Here is a 14,087-nt window from a genome sequence, read left to right as displayed (position 1 = left end):
TATCAAAACATTTTAAAATGGATTGCTACGATGAATTGTTTGTCGAAATATTATCTTTTATTGATAAGTACGAAGATTTAATCAATTGTCATTTGGTTGATTTCATTACTGACAATCTTTGGGAAAAATGTTTACCCGTCGCTTTGAAAAACGAGCTAGAAGAACTGGAAAAAATAAATTATAATTTGACTGACTACAGTCTTATAAATGAAAATTGTGAATTAAAAAATTTTATTGAGAAAATTAATTATTTAAACTTAAAAAATAATCCTCATGTTTTAAAACTTGAAGATTTATATATTTTATCTGATAATAAATTCAGCTGGAATGAATTTTGTAACAAAAATAATGACAATAATAGTAAAATAAAACAAAACTTTATGAAGGATAAAAAAAATTATGAAATTGAAGTTCTGACAAAAGTTATTGGATATTTGTCAAAAATAAATTCGAGTTTAGTAATTGACGTTGGAGCTGGTAAGGGTTACCTAGGTACAAGTTTGTATGAAAATTACAAAATCCCAGTTGTTGCTATTGATTCATGTGAATCAAGACACAAAAGTGCAATCAGTAGACAAAAATTACTATTAAAAAAAACACACAAGTCTTATCCTCTGGTAGTATTATTTTTATAAAGTCATAAGTATCAGTTATAAATAAATGCCCAATTTTTTAAACTAATTTTTCTATTTCAGGTCCAGCATTCAATCAATTACATAGATGAATCAACAGACTACTCAGAATTAATAAAGTCGTCACTTCCAGACTATAATGGTCAGGATAATTATCTTCTTGCTGGACTACATACTTGTGGATCATTGGCTGGAGCAATGATAAAAGGATTTTTAAATTCTCCGAGTCTTAATACTCTTTGCGTTGTTTCATGCTGTTATCATTTAACCGAGGAATGTTTAACTAAAAATTGTAAATTCACGAAAAATGCACGCATGCTTGCTCAACAATCAGTCGAAAGAGTGTCTAAAAAATCTGAACCGTATTCTCCTTCTTTATTTTACCGGTCATTACTTCAAGTACTTTTTCAATCTTTAGGTAAAAATGTAATATTTACTACAATCATTTATATTATTAAGAGAATAAGCAAAATTTTGTGGCCAATGTATTTATATGATAAAATCGGTTTTTATGGTTAAATTTGATATCGTTGGAAAAGTCTTGACTTGGAGTTGTGCCTTTTCAAGGTTTCATTTTATTCTCACCGATAGTCAATTTATTGTGATAAGTTTTTAGTCTGTATTCGAAAATGCTCTACCTCTAAATACATGATTAAGAAATGACCTTGTATCTTGTGAAGTATTGACATTTTTAAAGATATAAGCTCATCTCGATGTTACACTCATCAAGACCTTTCATTTGAATACCCACATCATTTTTTCATATATTTATATATATATTATATATATGTATATATGAAAAATATATCAAAATGCATGTGGGTACTCAAATGAAAGCTCTTGATGAGTGTAATATCGGAATGAGCTTATATCTTTAAAAGCGTCAATATTTAAGAAAGTACAGTGCAATTTAACAAAAGTCATTATTTAATAAAGCAAAATTTTACTTACTTATAGTTGACAAGTCACGGCAGTCACATAGTGACTGCCAGGGTATTAGTATTTATTATAATCATATTAATATTACTATAATAAATAATATTTATATTTATTATTCTTTCTCCAGGGATTCCCAACTCTAGAGTAGGCAGAGGTGCTCCTACAGAAGACTTTCCCACTTACGCAACTTGGGCTTTGAAGAAAATTGGACTTGAACAAAATCAAATTCCTTCTACTAAAGATTTAGATAAATTACATCGAGCTTATGCCGATCGAGAATGGAAAATGAATGCTTTTCAATACTTGAGAGTTTATTTAGCTTCTTTAATTGAGTCGGCTTTAGTTTTAGACCGGGTAATTTATTTACAAAAGAGTGGTAAATGCTCTAAAGCATCTGTTGTACGTCTTTTTGATCCGGTATTATCACCACGTTGCTATGCAATTATTGCTTTAAAGTAATTAAAAAAAAAATATATATATATATATATATATATATATATATATATATATATATATATATATATATATATATATATATATATATAATTACCAATCATTGAACAAAATTTTAGTCTTTAAATTTAGCGCGCCAATTTAATTTAATAGAAATTATTTTTATAAATGCGCGACGAGACTTTTAATTTTTTTGCAAAGTGAAAGGACGAAAATAGAACCGGTCCTGTGACTATTACTAGTTTAAAAATAATTTTTTGCACATTCGCTACAACTATAGAAGTTTTTCTTTAAGTTTAAATACATAATACACAAGTATGACGCAACCTTTTTCATTTTTACATTTCCTTTTTCCAGTAAATAGATAAATAGTTGCGATACGATATCTTAACGGTGAAAATACCGGCCTTTTTCAGCTGGGAATACACAAAAGAGAAATAATCAATAACCAAACAATACCACCGGGGATGCATCAGTTCTCTCGTAACCGTTGTAATAAATCTGTACTAAATTTACTCTTCAATTCACTACTTATCGTTATCCAAACTTGTTAAATAAATAAGTTAAATTTATAACTGTAAGTGAGTCATAAATTTATAAAATTATAATATGTTGAGCTGTTAATTAAACGGGATTTGCAAATTTAACGTATAAATTTTTAAAATGAAACCTATCGTAGCTGCTTTTAAATCTGGCTTACGGTACGGAAATAATTTAAAAATAGTTCAATTAAATTTAAAACGAAGTATTACATCGCAACAAGTGTTTGACCGCGAAGACAAATATGGTGCTCACAATTATCATCCGCTACCTGTTGCGCTGTGCCGAGGAGAAGGTGTTTTTATGTGGGATATGGAGGGTAAGCGCTATTATGATTTTTTGAGCGCTTATTCGGCAGTTAATCAAGGACATTGTCACCCAAGAATTTACAAAGCCATGCTAGAGCAAGGTAAAAAGTTAACTTTGACTTCACGGGCTTTTTACTCGGATGTTCTTGGCGAGTTTGAGGAATTTATAACAAAATTGTTTGGGTAAGTTTTTTTTTTTTTTTCCAAATTTTTCTACAATCAATTTAATGAAACTGAAGTTAGCAGACGTCTAAAAATTTCTTTAATTAAATTACAACTAAAAAGAAATTTATAAAAAATTGCACTTATATTTTTTCAAGTTTTTTACATGTGACAATTTTTTTTTTTTAATTTTTTAAGTGAAATTAAAAAAAAAAAAATTTCTAAAAATTTTGAAATGTCGGCTAACTTTATTTTCATTTAATTTAAAGTAAAAGTCCCAGTTTTTGATACTGGCCTAGTTTTTTGACACTTGCAATTTTATTCTAACTAAAAAAACAAAATGTTCTCAAAAAACCAATTATCTTAAAATTTATAATTCAAAAATTATATTTACTAATTTATCAGAGTTGATTTGTTTTTTTTTTTTTTTTTAATTATCATACCTGTTCCAAAATAAATCAATTAGTAATAAGATAAAAGACCCAGTTATTGACACTTGCAATTTTGTTTGAATTAAAAAAAAAAAAAAAAAAAAAAAAAAAAAAAAACAAATCAACTCTGATAAATTAGTAAATATAATTTTTGAGTTATAAATTTTTAGATAATTGGTTTTTTGAGAACATTTTTATTTATTTATTTAAAAATTTATCGAGAAAAGTCGATTTAAATAGAAAATTTCAATTTGTTATTAACAATTAAAAAAACTCAAAGCTGCTAGCGACATCAATTAGCCCTGAGAAAACTTTGATAAAGAAGGTTCAGTCGGCTTTTTATTTTTTTAATTAGAATAAAATTGGAAGTGTCAATGACTGGGTTTTTTTTACCTAATTACTAATTGATTTATTTTGTAACAGGTATGATAAATGGCTACCGATGAATACTGGAGTCGAAGGAGGTGAAACAGCTTGTAAATTAGCTCGTAAGTGGGCTTACAAAGTCAAAAAAATTCCAGACAATAGTGCTAAGATAATATTCGCTGAGAATAATTTCTGGGGAAGAACTTTGAGTGCAGTATCTTCTAGCACTGATCCGACTTGTTACTCCGGGTTTGGTCCATTTATGTCTGGATTTGAGATAGTTTCTTACAATGATTTAATTTCACTTGAGAAAAAACTCAAGGATCCTCACGTGTGTGCTTTTATGGTTGAACCAATTCAAGGTGAAGCTGGTGTCGTTGTTCCTAAAGTAAGAAATTAAATAATTATATTTTATGCAATTTAAAAATTATTTTATCTCAAAATTGATAATAATTGCACGGAATTTTAATATTCTTATCAAAAATTTCATATCTTATTAAATATTTATCTAGTAATTTATCATTTGCTTGGAATTTAATTTTTTTATTAATTGCAGGACGGTTATCTAAAAAGTGTAAGAGAGTTGTGTACAAAGTACAATGTATTGTGGATTGCTGATGAAGTACAAACAGGGCTAGGAAGAACTGGAAAACGTCTAGCTGTTGATCATGAAAATGTCAAGCCAGATATTTTAATTCTAGGAAAAGCTTTGAGCGGTGGCGTTTACCCGGTCTCCGGAGTGCTGGCCAACGACCCAGTGATGCTGAGTATTCAACCTGGAGAACACGGCTCCACTTACGGTGGAAATCCTCTGGGGTGTCGGATCGCCCTGGAAGCGGTAAAAGTACTGGAAGAAGAAAAATTAGCCGAGAATGCCCAAAAACTTGGCGTGATTCTGCGAGAGGAGTTGAATAAATTACCTAAAGATATTGTGACTTTGGTGAGGGGCAAAGGTCTCCTCAACGCAATTGTAATTGATAAAAAATTTGACGCTATGGATATTTGCCTGAAATTTAAAGAACACGGGTTACTTGCCAAGCCGACTCATGGTCATATAATTCGACTTGCACCGCCTCTTGTTATTACTGAGAGACAAATTCATGAATGCTGTGAAATTATGTCGAAAGTTATTCTTAGTCTTTAATCATTCATGCATTTACCAGTTCAGTATATTGCTCTTTATAAATTTATATTTTTTTAAAGAGAATATCTTATTAAGTATTTTCATAACAAGTTGTTAGTTGACTAGGGTACTACTATCATCTTTAAAGTATTGTTGTTTATAATTCAAGAACTGTTAAGAGTGGTCATTTATTACTATTATTTTTTTTTTTACCAGGATGATAAAATGAAGGGGGATAGCCACTGTGAAATTTAAAAAAAAAAAAAAATTTATTAAATCAAGGTTTTATACATTCAAAAATATGTATCTATATTATAATCAGTATTATCTGTGGTGAGAAAAAATTTCAGATAATATCAAATATAATCCAGATTATACTAAATTATTTTTGGATTATACTCAGTGTAATCTCCGATTTGACCAAGTAATTTTTCTAGTTATACTGCGTAAGATTACACGATATAGTCCGAAAAAAAAATCCCGTGTAATTTGAATTATACTCAGTAGAATCTTGGATTATATAATTTTTTCGAAAATTGTGATAATCAATTTTGTTTTTTAATTGTTCATTTTTTTTTTTTTTTAATATATCGAAAAAAATTAAATAGGAATTTCATTCAAAAAATTAAAATTAAAATTGTGACTAGTTGAAAATATTTACCAAAAATTTTTCAACTCCAAATTATCGCAAAAATTGTGCTTAAAATGATCCTTAATTATTTTCTATCAATGCATTGTATTGTATTTTCGAAAAATACATTAAAAAATGAACAATTTTAAAAAAATTAATTATCACAATTTTAACAAATTTTCAAAAAAATTTATAAATTAAAAAAAAAAAAAAAGTTGAGTATCATAATTTTCGAAAAAATTATAATAAATTATATAATTCAAGATTCTACTAAGAACAATTGAAAAAAAAAATATATCAAAAACATCAAAAAAAGATAAAATAAAAATTTTATGCTAAAACATGATAGCCAAAATTTATTCCAACTTTTGAAGGCAAAAAAGCTATCAAGATCTTTATTTTTTTCTTTCACGAAATTTTTTATGGTAAATGCTCCGTAAAAAATGCTTATAACTTTGTAACAATATGATATTTTTTAATCAAAATTTAAAAGAATGATCTTCAATGTATACTTTATAAAACAAAAAAAAAACCGATCCCCAAATTCCTTTATTATCTCAGTCAAAAAAATTCCCGAAAATCATTTATTTTTTCGATCCTCACAATGGCTATTCCCTTTAATGCCACAATCAAATCTATGAAATACGACGCTCAAATATATACATAAATAAATAAATATTTTTAAATGATGTAAGACTTATTTATTATTTATCCAGCAACCTAATTGTTGATAGATTGTAAAAAATCAAGCAAAAGATAAAATCTTAAATTTTCGATAAAATATATTGATCAAAGATAATTACTGTTGACAATCAGGCGCCTGGTGAAGAAATTTTTTAATCAATCGGGGTATCTTAAATATCTTAAATATCAATAATTTCGATGCGTTTAATGTGTAATCTTAATCTGTACTTTTATTATCTACGAAAATATAATTTCATATAAACAATTGAGATATACTTGGGAAATGCTATAAATAAAAGCCTTTATCAATAAGAAGCTCAGATACTCATTGAACTCGGGCCACACAATTTATTCGAATTTAAATATAATAAAATATATAATTACTAGTTTAAATAAAACAATGCAGTCTTTGAAGCGTTGCATAATTTCGGGATCTCGAGATGCAAAACAAGTAAACCGATTTATCAGCACAGCGCAACAAGAGATAATTAAACGGGATGAACAGTTTGCCGGTCCGCACTTTAAACCTTTACCGGTGGTTTTAGCTAAAGGTGAGGGTGCATTTTTGTGGGACATTGACAATAAAAGATACTATGACTTTCTCGCGGGGTTTTCGACCTGCAATCAAGGTCACTGCCATCCACGATTAGTTAAAGTAATGAGAGATCAATGTGGTAAATTACATCACGTTTCAAGAGCATTTTTTACGGAGCTGCATGGTGAGCTGGGAGAATATTTGACACGACTATTCGGATTTGATAAATTTATCCCGATGAATACTGGTAAAAAATCCAATTTTTTTTTTTTTATTAAAATTTAAAAATAAAATATTATTTCTATAAATAAATTTTATTTGCAGGAGTTGAAGCCGGAGATTTATCAATAAAATTAGCGAGGCGCTGGGGTTATCGCATTAAGAAAATACCGAAAGATAAAGCAACAGTATTGTTTGCTAAAAATAATTTTTGGGGTAGATCAATAGCAGCAGCTTCAGCCTCCACTGAGCCTTTATGTTTCACGGACTTTGGACCTTTTGTACCTAACTTTGAAAAAATTCCCTACGATGATTTGACGGCGCTGGAAGAAGCCTTGAAAAATAATCCCAATGTTTGCGCTTTTATGATGGAGCCTATTCAAGGCGAGGCTGGAGTTAAAATTCCTAAAGTAATTTTTTATAAATAATATATATCAATATTTGATATATTTATTTATTTACTTATTTTTTTGTCTTTTGAGTAGGATGGTTACTTGAAAGGTGTAAGAGATTTATGTACCAAGTACAATGTTCTCTGGATTGCTGATGAAGTCCAAACAGGACTCGGTAGAACTGGGCACCGACTAGCTGTCGATTATGAGAACCAAAAACCTGATATTTTAGTTCTGGGTAAAGCTCTTTCCGGCGGAATATACCCAGTATCTGGAGCTCTTGCATCTAATGAGGTAAATAAGTTTAGTATTATTAATTGTTAAATTAAACTAGCAAACTTGCAGTCACTATATGAAAGCTGTGACTTGGGGACTATAAATAAACAAAAATTTTGCTTTATTAAATAATGACTTTTGTTAAATTGCACTGTACTTTTTTAACTATCGACGTTTTTAAAGATACAAACTCATATCGATGTAACACTCATCAAGAGCTTTCATTTGAGTACCCACATACATTTTTCATATTTACATATATATATAATATATATAAATATATAAAAAAATGATGTGGGTATTCAAATGAAAGGTCTTCATGAGTGTAACATCGGGATGAGCTTATATCTTTAAAAATATCAATAGTTCACAAGATACAAGGTCATTTCTTAATTATGTATCTTATATCTTGTTAAATTGCGCTTTACTTTCTTAAATATTGACATTTTTAAAGATATAACCTCATCCCAATGTAACACTCGGTAAGAGCTTTCATTTGAGTACCCACATCAATTTTTCATATATTTTATATATTTATATATATATGTATATATGAAAAAATGATGTGGGTATTCAAATGAAAGGTCTCAATGAGTGTAACATCGGGATGAGCTTATGTCTTTAAAAATGTCAATATTTCACGAGAAATACTTATCATAATAAATTGACTATCAGTGAGAATGAAATGAAACCTTGAAATTCTCAATAATATAGAACATGTAATTTAATATTAAGATTTTACTTACTTTAAATAATAGATAACTTCTCACCTGGACGCTGGTTCCCATGGAAGTACATTTGGAGGAGGTCCTTTGGCTTGTGCCGTAGCTCTAGAGGCGGTTAAAATCCTTGAAGAAGAAAAACTCGCGGAAAATGCTGCAAGACTCGGAAAAATAGTTAAAGAAGAGTTGGAGAAGATTCCAAAAGACATTGCTAGTGAATTCAGAGGACGGGGATTACTTTGTGGAATCCAAATTAATAAAGAGTTTGCAAATGGGTGGGATGTTTGCTTAAGACTGAGAGACAATGGTGTACTGTCGCGACCCGCTCATGGACAATTTTTAAGAATTTCTCCGCCTTTGGTTATCAAAGAGGATCAACTTAGAGAAGGACTTGAAATTATTAAAAATACTTTGCTTAATTATTAAATACTGAAAAAAAAATTTTTCTTTGATTAGAAAAATATTTTTTTCTTCTTATAAAAATTTATATTCTGCTTAAAAATGTAGTTAAAAAATTTTTAACAATTGTATGCAATAAAAAAAAAATTAAGTAACATCATTATGCTTTTTTAAATGTCTTTTAAGACTGAAGGCCTGAGTAAACATTTGATCACACTGCATACATTTGAAGTTTTTAACTGAAGTATGTAAATTAACGTGTCTTTTCAAATGTGATGACAGTTTAAACCATTTACCGCACAATCGACACTGATAAGGTCGTTGATTGTCATGAGAAGCTTCATGATTTTTTAAGTGACTAGATTGTGAAAAAGCTTTATTGCATAATTTACACACAAATGGCTTAACTTTTGTGTGTATTCTCAAGTGTTCTTTGTAATTACCCTTTTCACTGAAAGACTTGCTGCAATACTCGCACTTGTGGATTTTTATTCGCTTGTGAATTCTCATATGAACTTTAAGATTATATTTTTGACTAAATACTTTATCACAAATTTCACAGTTAAATAAATCTTTTCCACTGTGTAGTTTCAAATGCAGCCGTAAATTTTTTTTTATACGAAATTTTTTACCACAAATTGAACACTCAAATTTTTCTGAATTCAAATCAGCATTTCCATTATTTTTAATCTCATTTTTATTATTAACATTTGAATTATTAATACTATGAGTTTTTAAATGTTCTACCAAATAAGAAGGATAAGAAAAAGTTTTTTGACAAACATCACACCGATGAACGTTAGATCCCGTGTGTAATCTCACATGAGCGTTTAATTTACTCTTTGAAGTGTAAGCTTTGTCACAATTGACACATCGAAATGGTTTCTCGCCAGTATGGGACAATTCGTGAGTTTTTAATTTCGACTTTTGCGCAAAAGTTTTATTGCATGTCAAGCATTTGTGTTTTTTATCAACCTCGTGTTCAGAATTTATTTGTACAGGCAAATTCCCATTACTTGCTAAATTTTCCTCATTGTTCAGAGCTTGATCGTTAAGTTGATCAGAAAATCTCGGGAAGGAAATTATGTGATCTGATAAATTAGAGGAAGAATTTTGTATCTCCAAATTTGTACTGACTAAATTGTTAGTTGTTGGATCAGCTGACGCAAGGTTTAAATTTTCGGAATAGTTGAAGTCAATTGATGGATTATGTCGCGGATAAGCAAGATCAATCGCTTGGAAACTCAAATTTTCCGCAATCGGATTAGAATCATCTCCAATTTCTATGCTGTCGCAAGAAGTGTCTTCGTTATTAGCACAGTGAGATAAATTGTGACTGATCAACTGATTTCTGTCAGGAAATGTGTGGTTACAGAGAGAGCAATGAAGAGCGCATGCTGGTCTGTCATTTTTTCTTGATAATTCTGCTGCTGGCAATGGGCTGGGTCTACTTAAATTTATAATTGATTCATGATTATTGTCAATTACCGACGAAGAAATTGAAGTATCTGAATTAAAGTACGGATTTTGTGCTTCAACGATATGCATGTGCGAAAGAGAACCCGCCTCTTGACCAAAAGGATTGTGTAAGCGACTGTGAGTTTGTAATTCCTGATAGTTCATAAACACAGCACCACAGTCGCTGCATTTTAGTGTTTTCTGAGAGCTTTCAATTGGAGTTAATCCGTGATTCTGCTGATACAACTTGCAACCTGATACAGTAGTATAATTTGCGAGTCCTGAAACCTGTTGATAATAATCAAAGTTAATAAACATATGTATAATATTAAAATTAAGTTAGCCGACATTTCAAAATTTTTAGAAATTTTTTATTGAAAAAATTATGAAATTTAAGTTTGCAGTCTTGGCCAATTTTTAATTTTTTTTTTAACAAAAAAATTTGTTTTGAAAAATTACTTTTAAAAAAATTGCATTTTTAATTTCTTAAAATTTTTACATGTCAATTTATTTTTTCTAATTTTCTTTTGCAATAATTTATTTGTTAAAAAAATTCTTAAAATGATTAAATGTCTGCTAAATTAATTTTCATAAAAAATTTAAATTAAATAATTAAAGAAAAAATTTCATCGGTAAAAAACTTGAAAAACTATAAGTGTAATTTTTTAGAAATATCTTTTTAGTTGTAATTTAATTAATAAAAAAATTAAAAAATTTTTAGACGTATACTAACTTCAGTGTCATTGTATAATTATTTTTTTAGAATAGATTAATAAAATTACCCGTGCTGCTGCTTGTCGCAATGCTCTGTCAGCCGCTCGACACTGCTCTCGAAATAAAAGAGCTGACTCTGCTCTTGTCACACAGCGGTCGCATAATTTTTCCGGCAATCCATCTCCCTGCCACACCTGAATCAATGTTAATAATTTATTAGCAATTTTATTAATTGCTTTTGTTATTAAAAAATTATATTACCTCTAAACAAGACAAAGATCGTAATTTCGCAGCGAGTGACGTCTCAGCTGGACCAACAAACAGACAAATCATTTTTTTTCCATCTTCTCTTAAACAAGTTCGACATAGTTTACTGATATTTTCACTATCTATTTGTTTTGTAACAATAAACATTGTTGAAATTTTACATACAATTTTTGGTTAAGATATTTTACGGAGTGAAAATTTTTTTATTAAAATTGCTGAATGGAATGTGACATTGAAGTTCACAGACATTAAAAATTTTTTTAGAATTTTATGGCAATTAATTTATTATGAAAAAAACTTAATTAAAAAATTACACATGTGAAAATTAATAAAAATTACAAGTGAAAATTTTTAGAAGCATTTTTTTATTATAATTGATTTGTTGTAAAAATTTTTTAAATTGACAGCTGACAGCTAACTTCAGTATCATTATTAAATACTGAAAACATTATCAAATACTTGTCAATATTTATTTTGTGTTTCATGTAAATTAATGTAAACAATTAAATTCGGAGTGTCACCATTGGGAAATCAGCCGGGGGCGTGGCTTCTCCTTGCGGCAGAAGCAGTTACTACTTTAAGACGCTTTTTTAAATCAGCTGCCGTGTTTTTATATTGAATCATGTATTTACAAGTTTTATTAGAATCGAGTTTTTAATAGAAATTAAATAATTAATAAAAATCTCAATTAAAGAAATTTGTGAATTTGCATGATACTGAAATCAGCAGATAACGTGTCAAATTTTTATTTTATTAAAGAATTAAATTAAGACAAAAAATATATTTTAGAAATGTTTCACTTTCAGTTCTTTAAAACTTCTATATGTTAATTTTTTTTTATTTTTTGTTTTTCTTGTAAGAATCTGTTTATTAAAAAAACCTAAAAATTGACAGATGTCTGTCCCTTTCAGCATCATGAATTTGCAAGTACTAAGCCCAGTCATAAAAATTCTTAATTATTTAAAAATTATTCATGTAACTTATTTTTATTACTGTAGTTATAACATTGCAACTATAATTACGATTCTTAATTTTACAAAAATATTTATTAAGTTATTTAAGCAATGTAAGCCTATCGTATTACATTGTATTTTAAAATTCACAGCTTATAATTACTGTTTTTGTGATTACAACAATATTTATGTTAATTGGTATAAAGTCATTTTTGATGAAATGTAATGGACACTCTCTTGGGCTGTGTAACTTCATTTCAGATTTTTAATGCATTTTCCAAGCTAATCGACGGTTTATAACTTCATCTTCACCAAATTTATTTTTATCACCACAGAACTAGAATTTGCCGGAGGAAAAGTATAAAATCAAACTGTATTGTTCTTACTAGACTTGCTAATGACATTAAAATTAGTCGACATTCAACAATTTTAGATTTTTTTATCAATTAAATTAGAATAAAAAAATATTTTTACAAAATTGCACGTATAGTTTATAAAACTTTCTACATGTGAAATTTTTTCAATTAATTTTTTAATGAAAGAAATTCTAAAAACTTTTAGATATCGGCTAACTTTATTGTCATGACTTGCTATTACACCCATATACGCAGCAGAAAGTTTTATTTTTATTTTCTCGTAGAGGAAACTCAATGATTACAAATTTTTGGTCAAGTGTTAAAGTTGATCTTATTTTCAATAGTAACTAAGCTTATAGACAATAATTAATTACTTAACATTTTAAAAAGAATTTCAACAATTTTTAATTACAGCTTCGGCATATTATATGACATTAGCTGTTTATACTCGACCTGCATAGAGTAGTTCATATTTGATTCGCCAGGTGGCGTATTCAAGTGGAGGATTTCCCAATACTCCACAATGGTAACGACAATAAAAAAAATATAGCTGACAAGTTTAATTTTACGTCGCTAGATGGCGCTGCAATATAGTTTATCATATCCAGTCTTTAGTTAAAATTTACAATACTGAAGTTAGCCGTCAGCTGTCAATTTTAGAAATTTTTGTAACAAATCAATTATAATAAAAAAATGCTTCTAAAAATTTTCACTTGTAATTTTCATTAATTTTTACATGTGAAATTTTTTTTATAATAATTTTATAACTTTTAAAATAATTTTTTGGGACAAATCTTTTATGACACTGAAGTTAGCAGACGTCTGAATATTTTTAATTAATTAAATTACAACTAAAAAGATATTTCTAAAAAATTACAATTGTAGTTTTTCAAGTTTTTTACAGGTAAAAATTTTTTTTAATTATTTAATTGAAATTTTTTCAACAAAAAATTTCTAAAAATTTTGAAATGTCGGCTAACTTTATTTTCATAATCTTTTTGTTAAATAAAATTTAAAAATTGTCAAGTGACAGATGTCATAAAAATTTAAAAAAAATTCTTTTATTTGTTAAAAACTTCGAAAACTGTAAGTGCAATTTTTTAAAAATATAGTTATAATATGATAAACTGAATGAAATATAAAAATCATAAATGTCGGCTAATTTTATTATTATTGTCAACTTCAGTGTCATTAAAATGTATTCTTCTGAGCTTACGAAAACAACTTCATGTAAAAATTATAATACTAAAGTAAGCCGACGTTTTTAATTTTTTGATTTTCTTTTAATTATTAAATTAAAACTAAAAAATATTTTTAAAAAATTTCATGCATTGTTTTTCAAGTTTTTTTGCAATTGAAAATTTTTTTTTTATTTTTTTGTAATAATTTTTTCAGTAAAAAAAAATTCGAAAAATTTTTAAATGTCGGCTAACTTAATTTACATTAAAAATTAATGTACTGAAGATATGTGACGTATGATGATTTCTAAGATTTTTTTCCAAAAAGTAAATTATTATAAAAAAAAAA

General features: G+C 27.9%; 4 protein-coding genes across 4 annotated transcripts; 3 read left to right on the top strand and 1 right to left on the bottom strand.

The window, feature by feature from the left end:
* Positions 1–17: 17 nt before the first annotated feature.
* Positions 18–2,063, top strand: LOC141523910 (putative methyltransferase-like protein 25). The gene is made up of 3 exons (XM_074237482.1): positions 18–617; positions 696–1,050; positions 1,699–2,063. The coding sequence occupies exons 1-3, from the start codon at positions 18–20 to the stop codon at positions 2,028–2,030; spliced, it is 1,287 nt and encodes a 428-aa protein (XP_074093583.1). The 3' UTR covers positions 2,031–2,063.
* Positions 2,064–2,086: 23 nt separating this feature from the next.
* On the top strand, positions 2,087–6,274 carry LOC141523909 (ornithine aminotransferase, mitochondrial-like). Its single transcript, XM_074237481.1, has 3 exons — positions 2,087–3,055; positions 3,889–4,219; positions 4,388–6,274. Exons 1-3 carry the CDS (start codon positions 2,688–2,690, stop codon positions 4,973–4,975), a joined length of 1,287 nt encoding a protein of 428 aa, XP_074093582.1. The 5' UTR covers positions 2,087–2,687; the 3' UTR covers positions 4,976–6,274.
* A 147-nt stretch (positions 6,275–6,421) lies between these two features.
* Positions 6,422–8,947, top strand: LOC141523911 (ornithine aminotransferase, mitochondrial). Its single transcript, XM_074237483.1, has 4 exons — positions 6,422–7,051; positions 7,129–7,433; positions 7,509–7,709; positions 8,450–8,947. The coding sequence occupies exons 1-4, from the start codon at positions 6,670–6,672 to the stop codon at positions 8,837–8,839; spliced, it is 1,278 nt and encodes a 425-aa protein (XP_074093584.1). The 5' UTR covers positions 6,422–6,669; the 3' UTR covers positions 8,840–8,947.
* LOC141523908 (uncharacterized) lies at positions 8,821–12,333 on the bottom strand. The gene is made up of 3 exons (XM_074237480.1): positions 11,246–12,333; positions 11,053–11,178; positions 8,821–10,558 (listed from the first exon to the last, which is right to left on the bottom strand). Exons 1-3 carry the CDS (start codon positions 11,396–11,398, stop codon positions 8,960–8,962), a joined length of 1,878 nt encoding a protein of 625 aa, XP_074093581.1. The 5' UTR covers positions 11,399–12,333; the 3' UTR covers positions 8,821–8,959.
* Positions 12,334–14,087: the final 1,754 nt, after the last annotated feature.

Source organism: Cotesia typhae, unplaced genomic scaffold (assembly GCF_013202065.1).
Source record: "Cotesia typhae breed Kobodo isofemale line unplaced genomic scaffold, CoteBio_Ctyphae contig_22, whole genome shotgun sequence".
Classification (NCBI taxonomy): Eukaryota; Metazoa; Arthropoda; class Insecta; order Hymenoptera; family Braconidae; genus Cotesia; species Cotesia typhae.
Note: the sequence above shows the minus strand (reverse complement) of the source record. Positions and strands in the feature narration are given on the sequence as shown.

What these genes read in the sequence shown, in the direction of transcription:
- LOC141523911 (XM_074237483.1), top strand. Translation starts at nt 6,670, where the DNA reads ATGCAGTCTTTGAAGCGTTGCATAATTTCGGGATCTCGAGATGCAAAA. An exon ending in CTGGAGTTAAAATTCCTAAA is followed by an intron (nt 7,434 to 7,508) that starts GTAATTTTTTAT and finishes TCTTTTGAGTAG; the next exon opens with GATGGTTACTTGAAAGGTGT. An exon ending in GAGCTCTTGCATCTAATGAG is followed by an intron (nt 7,710 to 8,449) that starts GTAAATAAGTTT and finishes TTTAAATAATAG; the next exon opens with ATAACTTCTCACCTGGACGC.
- LOC141523908 (XM_074237480.1), bottom strand. Translation starts at nt 11,398, where the DNA reads ATGTTTATTGTTACAAAACAAATAGATAGTGAAAATATCAGTAAACTA. An exon ending in GATCTTTGTCTTGTTTAGAG is followed by an intron (nt 11,179 to 11,245) that starts GTAATATAATTT and finishes ACATTGATTCAG; the next exon opens with GTGTGGCAGGGAGATGGATT. An exon ending in TGCGACAAGCAGCAGCACGG is followed by an intron (nt 10,559 to 11,052) that starts GTAATTTTATTA and finishes TATTATCAACAG; the next exon opens with GTTTCAGGACTCGCAAATTA.
- LOC141523910 (XM_074237482.1), top strand. Translation starts at nt 18, where the DNA reads ATGGATTGCTACGATGAATTGTTTGTCGAAATATTATCTTTTATTGAT. An exon ending in CACACAAGTCTTATCCTCTG is followed by an intron (nt 618 to 695) that starts GTAGTATTATTT and finishes TTTCTATTTCAG; the next exon opens with GTCCAGCATTCAATCAATTA. An exon ending in AGTACTTTTTCAATCTTTAG is followed by an intron (nt 1,051 to 1,698) that starts GTAAAAATGTAA and finishes TTCTTTCTCCAG; the next exon opens with GGATTCCCAACTCTAGAGTA.
- LOC141523909 (XM_074237481.1), top strand. Translation starts at nt 2,688, where the DNA reads ATGAAACCTATCGTAGCTGCTTTTAAATCTGGCTTACGGTACGGAAAT. An exon ending in TTTATAACAAAATTGTTTGG is followed by an intron (nt 3,056 to 3,888) that starts GTAAGTTTTTTT and finishes ATTTTGTAACAG; the next exon opens with GTATGATAAATGGCTACCGA. An exon ending in CTGGTGTCGTTGTTCCTAAA is followed by an intron (nt 4,220 to 4,387) that starts GTAAGAAATTAA and finishes TATTAATTGCAG; the next exon opens with GACGGTTATCTAAAAAGTGT.